The 19,159-nt window shown below is 44.3% G+C and overlaps 1 protein-coding gene across 1 annotated transcript in view; it reads left to right on the forward strand.

The window, feature by feature from the left end:
* The window catches only part of spon1b (spondin 1b), a 63,306-nt gene that overhangs the window by 3,529 nt on the left and 40,618 nt on the right, over window positions 1-19,159 (forward strand). Inside the window, exon 3 of the mRNA XM_037451788.2 lies at window positions 9,100-9,233. Within this exon, the coding sequence (XP_037307685.1) occupies window positions 9,100-9,233 (134 nt within the window). The remainder of the gene's footprint in view (window positions 1-9,099; window positions 9,234-19,159) is intronic.

Genomic DNA, 19,159 nt, shown 5'->3' on the forward strand with positions numbered 1-19,159 from the left:
GGCATCTTTTCTTTCAACATGCCGAGGACGGTCGGCAACAACTCCTGCACATGAGGGCATATCTCCCATTAGATTACTCGCTGTGAGTGGGGGCTGCCTGTTGCATGTGAGAGCTGGGCAGCCCCGTCCATGCAGTCAATGCGTGCAGGCAGCCTGACAAGAAGCGGAACAGTGAGTGCGCTCTGGTTGTGTGCTTTTTTTAATGATGTACAGATAATAAAAACATTTAAAAATGGTGTTGTTTTCAACGTAAGGGTACCGCGGTATCTTTCTAGTAGCGGTACCGTGCACCATTAACAGAGTGTTAACCCCAAAGTTAGCTCCCACCGAGGCTCACTTAAGGTGGGCTGACTTTTAGAGGTGGACCCCGCAATTCACATTTTGGCTATCGGCCGCTCCTCGTCAATAAAAGCTACCATGTGTTATTCTTACCACCGGCAGCGCTATGGAGCAATGTTTTCTCCCAGTGAGGAGAATATTCCTTCCTGCCGGTTTTGCTCTTAATCTTTATTGCCGTAATATGGAGAGCAATTTAGCCCTGTTCCAAGGGAGACTTTTTCACAAACCAGACCACTGTAGTCTCCTTATTTTTTTTGCTCACAGTAGAACTGAGGTTTTGTTACACCCACTCCGTGTAGTCACACACTCCGGTCTGCTTGCTTGGTTCATTTTTATAAGTTTAAAAGGAAACTTGTCATTTCTTGTCAGTTTCACTCCCCGCACAATAAATACCTCCCAGTCTCAACCTTGGAGTCCCGGCAGGTTCTGGAGTGATGCAGAGACCAGGGAGTGCAACGCGGTGAGCAGAAACTAGAACCGTGTGGGAGCTTGGACAAAATTAAATTTGACATCCTGGCTTTGCACACAGTTTAATAAATATTGGCCAATCCATCTGACACTTTCATCCACAAAAACAATGAAGGCCTCCAGAGATGAGACGCAGCAAAGTGTTTTAAAGTGTAGTCTGCAGGTCAATTTTTCCTTACAGACATTAATACACAACATGAGAGGGACAGTGGCTTTGGATTTGATGAGGTTGCGGTCTATTAGGTGATCAGATAAAAGAGAGAAAGACTCCCATGTTGCTGGGAGACAACTTGCAGCCTCGCACAACACCGTAGTCCTCCATCTTTGGAGGTTCTGCTTGCTCCTGTAAGGAATCCGTGTCCTGTCTGTCTCGTGCCAGCTAACTGTTGGCCTTGAAGATTAGGGCTGATTTGAAAAAGGAGATGGCATTTTGCTCCATGGTCAGCCTTTAAAGGCCAAACTTGGTTTAGGAAATAATCATAATCGTAAAAACACATTTTAAGGACGCAGTCATTCTCTAAATTATATATGAAGTTGACTTGACACAATAGTGCATGATGTTTACCCTATTATGCACTATTGTCAAAGGGACTGTGAGGACTCTAGGGTATATCAGGGGACACTGTGGATAAATGTCGTGACAGAAATTACTTTGAGTATGATTGCCTTTTAGTAAACACACCGTCCTTTATGTTGCGGCCCCATTAGCAAACCACAAAGAGAAGAGGCAGCATTTCAGTAAGGCCCTACTTTTTTTATCCAAACAACCTCAATCCATCAAACTCTGCTTTTCTTCATCCGTGCGGTTTACATAATACTCCTAATACATCTGCAGAGCAGTCAATTCTCTGTGAGTTAATTACGTGGCTACTTTTGCAATGTCATGAGTGTTATTTTGTTTTGGAAGAGGAGCCAAATGAACACAGTTTCCGTTCCCCGTGTGGCTATTCTCCTTTCTCCTTGCTCTCTGGTACTCTGGTTGTTTCTGGCAGCTGTCCTGGAATGTGCCCGCCTACTGTTTTACTAAAACACCAAAACTCAGAGTGGCTACTCATTGTTTTTCTTTCCTTTCCAATAATCTGCTCTCTGTTCTGTAAAAGGACTTCTTAACGTGTCAGACCTGAACGAGTGTGCACTTAGTATACCACTGAGTTGTGAGGTTTGTCCCACATGTACCCACATGCCCATTTGGTGCATTATCAATAAAAGTAATGCTAAAGATATTAACACAATGAAAGAAATTATATACACGTGTGTTTTTCCCAGCGCTTCTTCCGTGAGTGTGGGACCTGGGTCATATTTATCTAGGCCAGGGACATGTTATTGCTCGGGGAAACAAACATGGACTTGTTTAAATAAGGGGAGAGATGAGCAGACATTAGATGTTATCTTTCCTTTTTCCTGCACGGAGTATCTAGGGTTCTGAGTTCAGCCAGGGATAAACAAACCCGCTCAGTTTAAAGTGTCAGAGCCAAGTCATAGGTTGCAGATAGAGGCAATTACATAAGCCAAGCAGTGCTTAGAGCAGGGATGTCAAACTTGTTTTCGGTAGGGGGCCACATACTCTACACTTTGATGTCATGCGGGCCGAACCAGTAAAATCATCAGCGAGGGGGGGGGGGGGTTGCGGGTCCGGTGTTGGTGTCGGTGATGTGCTGGTGGTACAGTTGGCGGGGGGGTGCGGTGCGCAGACGCGGATGGTCTGGTCGACTGGGACTGTGCTCACTCACAGAGTGCGATTCCCAGTGGACTTTTTAGGAATAGCAGCTACTTTTATAGAAATGCAATTTATGTCTTTCTGTCATTTCTGCACTTAGCAAAGTATTTTTGACACCCCTGGCTTAGAGGGCTCTGATGAAAAGAGTGTGTAGAGTTGGTGGAATTGTTTTTGGTAGGGCCAGCTGATCTGTTTCAGTAAACATTCCAGTATGATTCAGTGCAAAAAAGCGTATCAAGGTATCATCACTTCACACAATGAATAATTATGGATAAACTATCCCTGTTTTCATCCACATTCTCTTTGTGGTTCCTCACTGTGGTCCTGTGTGCATTGCAGCTGGGTAGCAATGTTAACTTTCACACGGCGATGTGACGGAGTTATCGCTGCAGTCAAGCCAGCCTCCAGTTATAAACACAGTCAAGCCCGTTATTCACAGTGTGCCTTCATACTAGAGCTTATGTTCGTGGCATTACGCGTGTGTGTGTCCTGGTGTTCTCTATAGTTTTTTTCCCTTTACGGGACATGACCCAGCCCCGAGAGCGCCGTGTAGGTCGACAAAGGCTGGCCTTAAGATAAATGTAATGTAATATAATATAAAACCATTATATCACTCATTATCTTTATCAGTGATTGGCTAAACTGCTTCTCAAACCCGCCGCTTTGGGACCCAACCCAAGCTCAGCTGAGACATGCCGTCAGGCGGAGAGGAAGAGCAGGAAAGCATATACTTTCCACAGATATCTTAATTTACAAAATTACAAGTACAAATTTTGACTATTTGTAAAATGTATTCTTATTATAATGAAAAAAATTATTATCTTTTTGTGGCTCAAGGTGGGGCCATGGACCAGTCGCCACTAGGGATGGGTATCGTTTGGGGTTTTTTCGATACCGGTGCTAAACGGTGCCTAAACCAATACTTTTTGCTTTTGTTTTTAAAGGTCAAAACAATAATCTCTTCAAATTGAACAATAGATTAACTGTATACACAATACTGTAAATATAAATAAATAAAAAACACTTGGCTTCAAAATACGGCTTTGAACTTTTTAACTCAAACTATGAACAATATATTAACTCTTTACAGTTTAGTAATGTGGTGTTCCCCCTCTAAGAGCTTGACGTGTATACATTTTTTGTTTGGAATTTGGGGAATATTAATCATATCGTTTAATTTTAGATTCATGCACATTGTGCAGGAAACATATTGAAAGCATTTATGTTGTATTGACTCTCGATGTAATGACGTCATGAATGCAGCAGGTGCAACTCAGAAGACCTGAATTAAGCAAGAGAGCATATTGTTTATCTACCGTGTGATGGAATGTATTATTATTTCTACGTTTAGTCAACGCTTTGCTGCGTAAAATTAAGACGAAAAGAATCAATTACAGCCGCCATTCGTGTGAGGAAATGGAGTCACGTGTCTGCAGCTCAATGCGCCTTAATGACGAACAACACTGAAGGAACGCCGCTACGCACTCGGTTTAATACTTGGGGGGGACCCAGCGGACACACGCTCTGTTTCTACTGGTGAGCGCGTGCTCTCCTGTGTACGCGCACGTGTCTGTGTGTGTGCAATAGTCTGCCTGCGTCCGTCGGGGTGATAGGGCCGCGCGCTGTGAAAGAACGATCACCACTGACTTAAATAAATAGAAATTGAAGGTAAATGGCTAGCTGGCCGCTGTAGCTACACAAGCGCTAGGCTTTCGTTAGCTGCTGCGAGGACGGTGTCATCACAGTGTGGAAACAAAGTGTTTCAATCGGCTCAGGAAGCGAAATCATGCACCGAAATTGCGTTGCGTTTCGGTGCGGTAGCTACAGGCCGTGTAGGTACCGGTTCTCGGTACCCAACCCTTGCCACCACTGGTTGTAAATGTTAATCACCTATTATGAGCATAACTCAAATCACCCCAAAGTAAAGTATCCACGCGGGAGCTCAATTCTCATTATTTTGATGATTTTGATTAGTTTACACGGACAACTATGCCCTTTTTTACTTCAAGGACCGCACAAGAAGGCAATTTACATTACATTAATATGATTCCGCTTTGCCTCAAGTGTTTGACAAAAATTAGTTTGCGCAAGGAAGTGACAAATCTCTATGTTTTTTTATATTAATTAGCTGTAATGCTTTGGTGGGAGGAGAGTTTTGACTGCACAGCAATTGATTGTACATTTCCAAAAGCAGAATAGTCATTTTTTTCAGGAGCAGTGACATCCACTATCCCTGACAAAACTTCAGCCCTTTTGTTACGGTCGTCGCCATGTAGCTTTTTTTGCAGCCATCAAACGGAAGTTACCATACATTGAATGAGTAGAAGTGACCTACTTAAGCTGGATACGGTTCTGATCACAGCAGAAACCTGTCAAGCATAGTAAGCCCATCCTAAAGCGTACTGCTTCATTGTCCATTTGTATACCATTATTGAGATTGAGATGAAACCATAACCTCAAGAGAAAAGAGGAGTAATGTTTTCATCAAAATTTATACAATTAGACATTCTTTTAGCAACCGGTTGAGTTGCTCCCCACTTTTCAGTAGAGCAAGTGTACATTTTAGGAGACTTTTGCATTATTCGATCGAACCGGAGGTGGCCTACTGTGAAAAAAACATTCCAATTAGTAGGGAAAAGAGAAAAGGAGACCCACTGTGATAGAAATTGTCACAACTTTTTTGTATGACTGCTAGTCTCAACAGCTGTGTGACTTAGCCTTGATCTAAGCGCCAGCCTGTTTAGGTTATTTATGCTGTTTCTCATTCACAATAGACTAAACAAACTGAGTAGGCACACACACACACACTCACAAAGACAACCCTATTCATACTGCACACACGAAGAAATGAATAAAGTCCTTGTTCCCCATTTTTTTAAAGATATTGTTTGTAAACAAGCCCGAGTTTGTAGAAAGAATTTGACCTTTGCGTGTCATTTAGTCTGCCTACTAAGTATGCTCTGTCAGTTAAGGTGACAGACTTGTCTGGTTGTTGTGAGAGCTTTTCACACCAAAAGCTCCAATAAGTTCAGAACTTGAGCGCGAGAGAAAAGCGATGAGAAAAGGCCATGACAGTGGGACCGAAATCATTAGAGTGGCATCAGGAAAGTTCATTTACATGTCTGAGTTTGATATTGCAGCAGTACAGCTCAGAAACTTTGGAAATTGCTCTCATTAACCTGTCTAAAGAATTGCAGCTCCAAATGTGTATACACTCTATTATGTATATAAGGCAGATTTTAAAAAGAGCTTAGCGGTCATTTTCATATTAAACCGACTTAATGGACATTACGTTCCCTTTCCTCCTCTGTTTCTTTTGTGTAATTGAATGCCAAAAGCCACAGAATTGCTTCCATTTGCTTGGAAGTAAATCCCACGCACACAGCAGTCACTTTTTCACGCAGGAGATGTTTGGATATGTGACACCGCTGCCTTGGTTGGGTGACTCAGACACAAAATGTAATATAACGCAATATTTGTGATGGCCTCGGGATCTCGCGGCGTCTTGCTGTAATAGTACGGCTTTGATTGATGGAAAGCTCGAGGCAAAATGTCGGGCGCCTTCGAGGTCTTTATCGAGCAGGAGGACTTTTCTGAAATGAGCTCATCTTCAAGTGTTGTGGTGACATTTCACTCTATGTCTGCCTGCCTTTGTTTCTTTCCTACCGAAAGTTTCATCTCCGCACCAAGGTCCCAAAGGCTTCAACTCTATTCAGTCTTTTGTAGCTGCTGTGCATTTAATTACAAATCGCACAAACCGAACGCCAAATACACACCCTTACATCACTCTTATTGTCAGCGTTCTCCAGGGTTTTTGGGCTTGCATTGTCTGTCTCTCTCTCTTTCTCTGTCTTTGTGTGCGTGAGATGTGTGTGTGTGTGTTTGAACAGGGCTTTGCCTTTGCTTGCGCAGGCACTCTGAAGCATCTGTGTTTACCGTCTCAACAGAGTGCGAGTGAGAGATTGAGGTAGACAAACCGTGGACACACACAGACATGCCAGCCTGTGCAGTGAAAACAAACGGTCCTTTGCCAGTCTTCCCACACTCCCTATCGTCCCGTCTTTGTCTGATCTCTCTCTGTCCGTCCTGCCCTCATTCACATATTCTCTCTCACCAGCGATCGAACAATAAGCCTGGAATCCGTTTCTATTTTTTTTTTGTTTGAATAAAAGCCTTGACGGCAATAACAATATGCATTGTATGTTCTCGACTTAACAAAGTTGACTTTAACACCTTTCACCCCTGACCTCCTGTCACTAAGCCTGTTGGATGACCTCAAAGACTTGATCTTCCCATTAGCCCAAAGTAGAGGATTCCTGATAAGTAACATAGTCAAAAGCAGAGCAGGTAAAGCCACGGCCTCCATTTTGAAAATATAGACTTCTATGGTGAAAATAGCCAGCGAGAGAGTTAGAGTTTAACCCTCAGTCAAGTGTCCAATTTCACTTAAAACAATTGAATTGAGTTGTTTCAAGTAATTTGCCAATGTTGAGCTGAGTGGCTGGCCTAGTAATAAAATACTTTTCCATGCCAAAGGGTGACAGTAAGTAGCACATTAACAACCTTGTTAATTTAAGATAAGACAAATGAAATGATGAGCAGGAGAGGTGGTGAAGAACGACGATAGAGAAATATTTCAAAAACAAAAATGCAGTCTGAACTGGGCCCTGGGCAGCTGTCTAATTTAGATGAAAAGCCCAGTTTGAGTGGTGGTAAAAAAAAAAAAAAAAAATACTGTGAGCTCGAGGCAGTACAGTGAAAGTTATCTTCCGCTTCGATTCACTTTCACCGGGGAACTGACACCACCGATTCCGTTACGCTTGGCGTGTGGGGGAAAATCAATCAAAAGAAGAATTTTGTTAGCCTACGCAGACAAACTGAGAAAAAGGTAGCTTTTATGACAAAATCCACAAATGTGTCTGAGAAATGTATCTCTCAAAGCTAGCTCCTAGGAGCTGAACTGTTTGCCACAGTGTTTGGGCTTTTTGATTTGGCTGAGACAGTTTTACTGCCTGCCTGCAAAGCCATTGTGAACGAGAGGCTCAGCCGTGACGCGGTTAACAAAGTACCTAAAGTCCTGCAATCAGATAACACAATTGCCAGACGTTGCGTTGCAGGGTCATTTTGAGTCTACTCACATCAGTGGACATGCTCATCTCTTGGCCAATGAGTCTTTTATCGATGGAGAAACCACCAAAGACTACTTCCTATTTGCGAGAAAATTTCCGGGTCACGTCAGAATATCTGTAAAAAGGAAGACTTCAGTGGGAAAACTGCACAGGCGTCTTGCACAGTTCACAGTCTTGGACAGTTTATGGTGGACTGTTGCCAAAGAGTTTCCCATTTTGGTAGACAGAGCAATTTTATCATCGCTCCCATATTGCACACAAAATCTGTGTGAGATGAGCTTTTGTAGCATGTCTGCTATTTAAACTAAACATAGAGAGAAACTGAGAGCTGTTAAAGAAGGGCTTTGTGTGGGCCTCTCTTCAGTTTCTGCCAGGATATCAGTTCTCTGTTCATCCAAACAAGATGAGTAATTATCAAGGACTTAAAGGACTTCATATGCATATTTGCTGTATTATGCTTTAATGTGAGGTTTTGTCACCTTTTTTGGGTGTTTGTGTGCCACAGAGTTTGTAAAGCACTGGCCTAGTACAATTAGTAGTAGATTTACATTTTCTATCCATTTCCTCCTACCATATCCAGACTGGGGGGGGGGGGGGGTGTAGTAGTACAGTGGATTCGGCTCACACGGTTCAGCCGACCGGCGGCATATTAGTCGGCTGAGCGGGGTAGTCACTCTGGTGCTCTCTGCCCCATACAGACTTGTCGCGACATATTAATGACTGGGCTTGGTGCGATGTGGTAGGGCTGGGAGAAGTCGTGGTTGCGCTAACAATCGGCCGGCCCAGCCGGAACGCAGACCTGCAGTCTGGAGCAACCAACAGTAGTTCAGGTTGAAAGACTGGGTGGAATGGTTGTGTTTAGGTTTTGTCGCAAAAAAAGAACACCGGGGGGTTCACGCCTTCTCTTCATCATCGTTGTCAGTTGTGTGTGTGTGGAGACGCTTCCCAAGCCTCGCCTCCGCTTTTCATAAAGAAAGAAGACAGAGGCAGCGCGATCAACTAGTGACATTTATTAACATGTAAAATGAGTAGAATATTTCGCAGCACCAAACTTTATCGCGCTCATTTTCATATATGTTGATTATTGCGACAGGCCTAGTTGCAAAAGCGAGAAATGTATGTATTGTGTAAGATTTCCTCTAATAACACCATGACACCATTTAGCCACTGCAAAGTCTGAACCAGCTAGAGTTGTAGTGGTCTCAAAAATTATGTTGGTTTTCTATGGTGCTTTAATTACACTAAATTTCTATGTAATTATACGTATGGTCATTTCAAATCAAATCGGCCATCACCAAATATGGTAGTCTCATTATAGTCTCATTATGATCTTATGCTTCTAGAAATTTTCTCTAACTGGACCTCTTCATATTTTAGTTTTTTTGAAAAGCAATCTCATTGTGTTTGAATATTTTTGTACTAAGTTCTTCCTTCTTCCGTTTCTAGAACATTGATGAGGAGGACACACAGTTCATGACCAACTGTGCTCCTGCTGTGACGGAAAGCACCCCCCGCAGACGCACCAGGATACAGGTCTTCTGGACGGCGCCGCCCACCGGGTCTGGCTGTGTTATAATGAAGTGGGTCTCATTTGTCTAATTTTGCCATACCTTTACATAAGACATTATGATGCTGTTGATGGAGGGCAAAAATGATTAAATCAGCTTTGGGATACATTGGGAACATGTATTACAGAGAATGACATTTAAGATCTCAAACAGAGCTATCACAACGACTTGCATTAATCAACTTTGAAAAACTGAAAAGAAAAATTATTTGATTTTCTTTTGACTGTTTACTCCAAAAACTCAGATGTTGATGACCTGACATCAAAAAATAAGACAGAGTTTAAATAATTCCTTATTCACTGACAGGAGGGGGGCTAATTGTGATACATTACTTCACCAGTGCAAGTCTCATGTGTTGGAATGTTGATTTTACACACAACATTTATCGGAAACCAGTGGTATCTTAAATCAATCTAATGGAATGACGTTTATTGTTCAATTTAAAAACCACCAATGTGATCCATCAATAGTTATGTAATCTATTATTGCACTAGTGTTCCGCTGTAGGTGCTTTTATTGTGAAGGAAGAGACCGAAGGAGAGGAAGGAGAAGAGGTGTTGTGCAGAGCCGCAGCACCAAAGTATAGGCACACCATTAACCCTCAGCTACAGTTATTTACTTATCTAGTTCAAAATGAGCACTTTATCTACAGTCTCCCCTTATTTTTCTGTTTTCTCAAATCTGGACAGCTTGGTGAGGCTCATTGAGCATTTGAGTTTAGTGAAGAGTTGATCCACTAGTGATCACAGCATGAGCATCAGCTCCACATGAACAACATCATCAGGTGTCACTGGCTGTCCTGTCCTCAAATCATTTCTCAAAAAGTCATCTTTTTCTTTGGCTGTATTGAATGAAGAGTTACTCTATGGAAAAAAAAGGTTGGAGTTTGATTGATCACAGTATATAAGAATGTAGATTATGTTTAGCCCCTGGACTACAAATCTTTGACGCTGGCGCCAAAATGATCTTCATTCATTCTTAATGTTGTTGTTACAAGAGCCACAGGCTGTTGTGGAAATGTGAGAAAAACACACAAAGAGAACAGCAATGCGGAAAACAAGGACTTGAGATTTACACGCTTTTTTGCTATTGTAACAAATAGCATACAGTTAAAACCTGATGTAAAGTTTAATTCATGCAAAGAACATGACAGTAAACTAATTAAACGGGGCACATAACAGCTACAGGTATTTAGTGAATGTGCAACCACGAGTGTCTTAATAACTAGAATAATGAATGACAGGCGATGGTGAGAACATCTCCGGTTACGAAGGGAACGAGACGCTGCGTGGGAACGCCTCTGCGTGACTGCGTCATGAAGCACGTGTGAAATCTAACCAATGGCGAGCTGGTACGTCATAGGCGGGCGACACAAGGACCAGGAAGCTATAAAGGGACCCGAAGGCCAGGACCTTTCATCTCTGAACGGCCAAATCAAGTGCCACAAGCAAGCCGAGAGTATGGCATCGACACGCAGCGTCTCGTTCCCTTCAGGGAACTAAGGTTACATTCGTAACCGGAGACGTTCCCTCTCAGGGAACTCGAGCTGCATGGAAACGCCAATACCCACTCCGCCATATGAGCAAATGACCGTTGTTTGAAGTCAGTGCGCACAACCCCTGGGAGCAGAGCAACCGGGGAAAAGGCCTCGGCCACGCCTGCACCTGCACTGCACCTCCCTCACGCATCCTCCCTCCAGCGGGGCAGGATGCGTGAGGGAGAACCACAGTAGACAGTGAGTCGTCATTCTGAAGGCAAACAGGTCTACCTCGGTTAGACCGCTTCTCCACAGGAGCTCCACCACCTCGGGGTGGAGTCTCCAGTCCCTGGGCCTCGGCCCCTGTCTCGACAGGGCGTCTGCCCCCTGGTTTAGGTACCCTGGGATAAAAACCACTCACAATGAGCGGAGTTTCCCGAGGGACCACCATATGGCCAGAGCCCGCAGGCAACGCCGAGTGACCTTGATCAGACGGCGCTGGTTTCCCCTCGGGAAGAAGCCCTTGGCTCTGAGCCACCACTGTAACGGTCTAAAGTGCAACGGGCCGCAAGGGATCACGTTGGATACCGCTGCCAGCCGACCTAACAGTCTCTGAAACTGTTTCACAGTGAGTGGCTGGCCTAGCATGGCCTGCTTGACTGCAGAGAGGATCAAAGCTACTCGAGCGGGAGACAGATGTGCCCGCGTCATGGTCGAATCCCAGATCACGCCCAGGATGGTGGTCCCTTGCAATGGGGATAGTACACTTTTCCTGGCGTTGAGTCTTAGCCCCAGACGGTTGATGTGGGCGAGCACAACATCTCGATGTTGGGCCGCCAGCCGCTCGGATGGCGCTAAAATCAACCAGTCGTCGATGTAGTTCAAGGTGCGGATGCCCCGGAATCGCAGTGGTGCCAGAGCTGCATCCACGCACTTGGTAAAGGTACAGGGTAAGAGGGCTAGGCCAAACGGAAGAACCCGGTCCTGGTGAGCTTTGTCCCCAAAAGCAAACCTCAGGAAATTCCTGTGTTGTGTGAGGATGGGTAAATGAAAGCAGGCGTCCTGTAGATCTAACGTGACAAATCAGTCCTCGGACATGATCAGTGACGCGATCTGTTTGAGAGTGAGCATCTTGAAGCTCAACTTCGCGACTGCGCGGTTCAACCGGCGTAGATCTAGTATCGGACGCAAACCCCCATCCTCCTCTGGAACAAAGAAGAAGCGGCTGTAATAGCCCGACTCTCTGCATGGAGGTAGAAGTCGTTCTATTGCTCCTTTCTGCAGAGCCTGCTTGATTACCAGAGCCTGCTGGGGGTCCACCACTGTGGGTAGTACCCCTCCAAATCGAGGCGGCCGCCACCTGAACTGGATGGCGTGACCCCTGTCGATTGTACGCAGGACCTATTGAGATACATTGGGGAGGGCTCGCCACTCTCTCTGGGGCACCAGCCCCTCGAGGCTGGTCTCTGGAAGTCTTGGGTCTGCAGACGCAGCGCCCTGTAACAGCGCACTGGCAGGGAACCGCTGGTCTAGTAGAGCCGGACTCCTCCTTGGAGGGGGCGAACGGCCCTCGGGCTCGCTGGCGCCGGCCGTTCCCCGAAACGATGGCGGGGACAGCAGCCTGACTCCTGGAGAGTACCGGGGGGATGGGAGCACCGAGTAGTGCGGTGAAACCCTGACCCCCCAGGTGGGGATCACCCTCCGGGCCTTGGTAGTTTTGGCGTCAGGGCCGTTTTCGACGAAGCCTTCTTCGCAGCAGCCGTCCTCAGACTAGCCCTGCTACGGCCAAGGCTCGGCGAGGGGGTGCACGTAGCGCGACGCTCTCCTGCTGTGCCAGGTGGTGCGCGCTTAACGACGGCCTGGGCCGCCCTCGAGTAGCCCCGCGGACGTGGCGTCGACGGGGAAGGAAAGCATCGAGCGCCTCAGCCTGCTGCCTCTCCGCGTGGAGCTTGTCCGTGACCGCGCCAATGGCGCCCCCAAAGAGGGGAAGGACCAACAGACTTCGCCGTCTCCTTGGTGGCTCTTAACGCGAGGTCAGCCGTGTGCCGCAGCTCACCAACTACCTCAGGCGTTAGCTGCTTCCCCTTGGCCTTGTCGCCAAGCAGCTCCGCCTGATACGCCTGGACGAGCACCATCGAATGCAGGCAGTAATCCGCCTGCCCTGCCGTCGAGCCAGGGCCCACTCCGGCATCCTAGCATGGTCATGTCGCTTAGCCTCAGCTACTGACGAATACAAAGCTGTACGCGGGTTGTAAACGCGAGCGGACACCGGCTTCCCCCAGGACGCCGACACCTCAGGGTAGACACCCGTTCATGCAGCTTACCGCTCGTAGTAGGCTGCGGCCTATCCGCGGCCAGCTGATATTGAGTTTATCAGCGGCTCGAGTGAGGACCTCCAGCAGTTCTTCCGCTGCCTCCACGCTCACCATGCCCAGTTCCTCGAAGCTGGACCGTGAGAGCGGTGTCTCATCCGGGGGGGAGGAACCCGCCGCGCGTGCTCCCGACACCTGGTACGAGATCCTGGAACGCGTGGTAGAGGGGCGGGAAAGCGCCTCAGCCGTCCCGAGACCCTCCGTGAGGTCCACCTGCGATCCCCACGAAGACATCCGGCGCTCTGCCTCGGCATGAGCGCGTCTCATCGAGCCGTCCACCTCAAAGAGGGCTCGACGAGAGAGACGCGTGCGCCAGGAAAAGCGCTCGCAATCTCCATAGCTAGTCCCTTCGAGGGCTAGCTGAGCGTGCTCCCCGCCCAAGCAGACAACACACACAGTGTGCGAGTCCTTTCCCCTAATAAAACGCAGCTCGACATCCTTGAGAGGGAACACCCATCGGCCCCTTTTTCTCCACAATTCTGCTTATCTTTCACTCCTTTCCCTCATCCCACTCCACGAGGTGAATAACCTCCCTAACACGCATCTCTTTCTCCTCCGAGGGAGATGCTGTAACTTGCCCTTACCTCAACAGTGTACCCGCAGCGGCTACTTTTAATTTATCTGCTGCTGCCATGTGACAGATGGCCTATTGCCACACCAGTGTTTGCTAGTCTAATAAATCCAGTTCTGTATGGGGAACATCTGCTAGGCAAATTAACCTCATATTACTGTCACCTTTGTCTGTCAGCAGTGAGATAGAGATTTAGCACTACCTCATCTCACGTGAACGTCTTCCTGTCTCACCTCCTTCCTTAACTTCCTCTCTGTGCTCTTCTAACGTGCTTGTCACTTTCTTGTTGACGAATGTTTTTTTTTATATGGCTATACTAGCCAGGGTTATTTTCACATTAACACATTATACAACAGGCGTCATGGGCCCAGAATATTACTGGCTTTCCCTGACAATATGTCACTCAAAAGAAATACCAACAAAATAAGAGATTCAAAATACAAAAAGTCCAAAATGCTACCACAAAAATAACAAAACAACTACAAAGAAATACAGAGTAGCTGCAAAGATACTCACTGTGGTTATAACCCGTGTAAAAAGAAATGCCCTCCAAGAGACGTAAAATCACTTCAAATGGGACCGATATTATCCACAAAGAGACTCAAAATGACTACAGCCAGACCGAAAACAACCGCAAAGAGGAAAACAAAATTATTGAAAAAAGACCAAACGGAGCTGCAAAGCATTTAATGCACTGTGCTGCCTAGTAATGATCCTGGTGCTCATAATATGCATACAATTCTGCTCAGATGAGCCTCAGCAAAAATCAGTTCAATTCAAGAAGATCAGTGATAATAGATAGTTACAGTGAAATGATCTTTGGTGAGTTGGTGGTCACTGAAGAGCATTCATGAAGCCTGTCAGCCAAGCATGCAATGGGAAGCAGGCGCTTTTATAGTTAGCCAGACAACTAAATTGAATGCAAAAAATGGGTATTCTTGTCACATCAATATTGCACATTTTTTGTGAAACGGGCCGCGAGACGGGGAAGATTGCTCTTGCAAATTACTTGCAATTCAAGGTACTATCGGCAGCCAAAATTATTTCTGAGAATTTGCCCCACATGTCTAGCTCTACATCGTGGTGGGGCTTTTGCCCAAGGGCCCAGAGTGTCAGGATTAGGCTCATTGTGTTTTTTTTAAAATTTTGATTATTTTTATGCTCCCGGTATGCAGCGCTGTTCTTCCGTTTGGTTACAGCTACTGCTTGTAAATTATTATTATTCGGGCAAACTGCAGAGGGGGGTTAGATCGCCATGACTTTATTATCATTAAAAAGTTGAGGAAAAAGTAACTCATCAATGCTGTTGAGTGTATTTATCTTTTTGGCATAATCTTGGGGCGGAAGAACCAGCGTAAGGTCATTGGTTTTAATTTGTTAATAAATTCAGCTCTACTATAGTTAATAATCCGACACTACTGTCACGAGCCAGCTCTTCCAGTAAAAATGAAGCTACTATTTAGCTGAAGTCCGTCCTCATTTACCTCAGGAAACATATTTTTTCTCGGGTTACAGAATTGAAGCATAACTACTTTGTAATGTTAATTAAAACATCATGTGTTGTGAAGTACCTTTTTTACTCTTTTACTATTTACTAAGACTTTAAATGATTGTTTTCACTCTTGTATACACAAGCTCCTCTGAGTGCAACCGGGTGTGTTCGGAATTATGAAGGTTAGGCGTGTGTTTGTTATTCTGTGATTCACTCCCAAGGTCACCAACTTCCTGGTAGCACTGATGAGCTCATCTTATATCTCTACTTTAATCTCCAAAATCGTTTCCAATAGGGACTTAGAATTAAGGAAGAAAAGACGAGAGAAAAGTGACTGTCCGTGAGTGGAAAGAGGTTGCAAACTAAGTTCTGCTGTCCTGTTGATCACTCCCCGTCTCGTTATCAAGCTCACACTTGATGTGCCACCCCTTGCTCTGACACTGCCCTGCGGCCATCTGCTCCATCACATGTTCACCTCACACCGACCTTCCAGCTCCGTCTTCCCATCAGTATTCTGCCGCTGTTACTCAGAGTGCTCCGGGACGAGGCCACCAGTCACCTGCTCGCTCCGTGACAACCGAATGTTTAACCGCCAGACTCCGGGGAGAGCTGCTTGACAGCACCATCTAAACTGTTGGGTCATGACGCAGTCACAGACAGAGACGAGCTTTTTTTTATTGATCACAGGGACCAGATATAATTCAAGTGTACTCCGTTGTCGGAGTGTCTGGGCTGCTATTTGATGTCAACTGTGAGGACTGACGAATGATGAATACAGAAGTGAACTGGATACGATTCCATTCTCTCTGCATCACTTATTGTTTTGTGGGACAGCAAGTTTGTCGGTTTGATTTGTATGGTGATTCATGCTCCCAAAGGATGTTTGCTAATTACTTTCATAGGCTCCGGACTGTCTTGAATATTGCAATTGAATATCTTCATCATGATTCCAGATATCAGGTTGAAGTTTTAATATTGTATGTGTTCTCTTCTTCTTCGCTTGGTTTTAAAGAGGCTGCATTAAAGTAAAGTGGTTTTCTGAACTTGACTTCAGTAGTATATACAGTGAGGAAAATAAGTATTTGAACACCCTGCTATTTTGCAAGTTCTCCCACTTGGAAATCATGGTTTCACTGTAAGAGACATAATCTAAAAAAAAAAAATCACAAAAATCACAATGTATGATTTTTTAAACTATTTATTTGTATGATACTCCACTCCATGAATTATCCTAAATTAGATACACCTGTTTGAGGTCGCTGCATAAAGACACCTGTCCACCCCATGCAATCACTAAGAATCCAACTACTGACATGGCCAAGACCAAAGAGAGACAAAATGGTACACCTCCACAAGGCTGGAAAGGGCTACGGGGAAATTGCCAACCAGCTTGGTGACAAAAGGTCCACTGTTGGAGCAATCATTAGAAAATGGAAGAAGCTAAACATGACTGTCAATCTCCCTCGGACATAGCAGGGTGTTCAAATACTTATTTTCCTCACTGTATAAGCAGTACATTTCAGGAGCTCGACACAAGTCTGAACAGAGTGCAACGGAAGAATAATATCATGATTATATTAAAAAATGTAGTGTATTCATTCAATTCATTAATTAAAATATGAACGTTCTTAAAGATCATGTATTTTAATAATCATTGATTTTATTTACTCGTGTTATTAAACCAGCAAATCCCTAAGCCTCAGTCAAGAGGGCAAATGGAAAAGGAAAGCGCAGCAATCGGATCTCACTCCATTGAGGGGGATGTCGGGGTAGAGTTGCAGGCAAGATGCAGTCTGTTATGAAGTGGACTAGCCTTGTTAAGCTCTCTCTTTTTTAATCCATAAATCGTTTGAGTTAAACACATTCCCTTGAGTTAACACAGTAACTTGTGTGCTAAATCCTTCAATCAAAGATAATCTCTGAGACTGGAATTCAACACTTTCCAAGTTTGCAATAGTCATTGTTTTTGCAATGAGAGTGTCACGGTTTGAGTTCATGTCTTGTTTTATTTTGTAGTTTCATGTTTCTCGTGTCCCTGGGGTAACTTCCTGCCTTGTCCTGTCTTCCATATATATCCATAGCAATGTGTGACCTCTTTAGGACCAGAGGGAAATGCAGCAGCGTTGTTAGAACTTGTTTCGTCCCACACATATCTCTATTACTGTCTGCCTTCTCTGAGGTGCAGTGGCCTGTAATTGACACATTTTCAAAATAGAGCCGTGGAGACTCGCACCCTCATGAATGGATTGCGCAAATATGTCTAGTGAAGACGAGAAATCTTAAATAAACACTGACCGAAGGTGTAACTGTAGGTGGGAATCATATTTTACTGAAAGCTCTCAGTACACAGATGGGAAAATGTCTTGCCAAATAACACCATATATCGTTGGATTTATTGGATAAATAAACCAGTTGACCATTGGCCTCATTGAGACTCTTAAAGAATTTACTTTGCTCAATAATTTTGTTTATTCCCTTTTCTTTTTCAATTTCATGCCCAAGCAGTCAACCCATGTTGCAGGGTGTATTGCATCATTCAGTCCACACAAGATTTATAGAAGCAATATAACAGATAACTCCAGCTTAATGGCGGCAGTACCTCCTCTCTCTCTCCAGTCACTTTTTTCAGCTCACTTTCATATACAGTATGTCTCTCAGATACAATAGCTCAGCGCTTTAGCACAAAAACTGCTTGTCGAAAAATAGCAGTCACATAATTGCTTCACATTTCAATATACAGTATGTTCATTATTTTGATTACCTTCAGAAAAAAACGCTGCTACATTTTGGATATTTAAATAATACAATCTTGCTTTTCCTGTGATTTTGCAGCACTCACAGTTTGTACTATTCTTTTAGTGTTTTGCTTCTCTCTTATCTGTACGTTTTCCCTTACTTTGATTTCAACTGTAAAGCGTCTTTGGATACCAAGAAAAGCGCTATAAAAAACAGTATTATTATTATTTATATTATTATTGCTGTTTATATATTATTATACTTCTTGCTTCAATAGCCTCATCTTAAAAGTTATTTTTAATATCTCGCATGCAATATTTCATAAAAGACAGACTTTCAGGGCCATGATTTTCCTTACCTTAAAGCTCTTATAGTGGCTCTCCATTGAACAAGCATCATAGTGATTGTTATTCTTTTTTTAAAGACATATTTCTCCTTTCTATGCCTCTCTGAAGTGGTTCTTCATTCATTTGTTTCCGGGGAACCATAGATCCGGTGAACCATAAATTCAACAATTATAACAATTTTAGCCATTAATCAAACAAAACTGAGCATATGATTTCATTCGAGTACTCTTAGTTTCAGACAGGACAGATGCTGAGCCATTTCAAGCTCTCTGCAGATGTTTTTTGTTGTTGTAATGGACCATATTGCAGTCCACATGTCAAAAGCAAGACCCATACAATCAGTTTTAATGTCATGAAGTTATGTCCGAATGTAATTATGAAGGGAGAATCTTTGGTTAGTCGAAATAAAAATAAAAATTAAGCGCTCTAAACGCAACAACACATTTGCTTTTGAAGCAGCTTCCTTACAATGAAAGGCGGCTGTATGCAATTCCGTTGTGGTGGAATCTTACATGTTGTAAGGCCTCATTGTAGCTTTAAACCTCAGAATGTATTCTTTCCATAGGAGTGGCATCACACAGCTCTACAGCTCTGTTTGAACAAAATGAGAAATGTATTTGATTTTTTTTTACTGAAAAAGAACTGCCTCTGGTAAAAACCTATTTTTATTGGTATTGCTTCCTTTCCAGACGGTATTACTTAATATATTAGAATTGGGGTCTGTTCGTAATCCTGCTTTCGAATTTAATACCAGCTCTCTCTCTCTCCTTCGTGTCCGTGGGCATGATTGCTTCGTCACATGTTGTACTGCTGCGGTGTGATTGAGGCATGAGGTCCTAAGAATACAGCCCGGTTTCCGTGCAAAAGATGTGGACCCGTTGTCCGCCATGCAACATCACGGAACTCATTACTTTTCCCTCTCGCCAAGGATTACATGGATCAG

The sequence above is a fragment of the Pungitius pungitius genome, chromosome 6, assembly GCF_949316345.1.
Source record: "Pungitius pungitius chromosome 6, fPunPun2.1, whole genome shotgun sequence".
Taxonomy (NCBI): domain Eukaryota; kingdom Metazoa; phylum Chordata; class Actinopteri; order Perciformes; family Gasterosteidae; genus Pungitius; species Pungitius pungitius.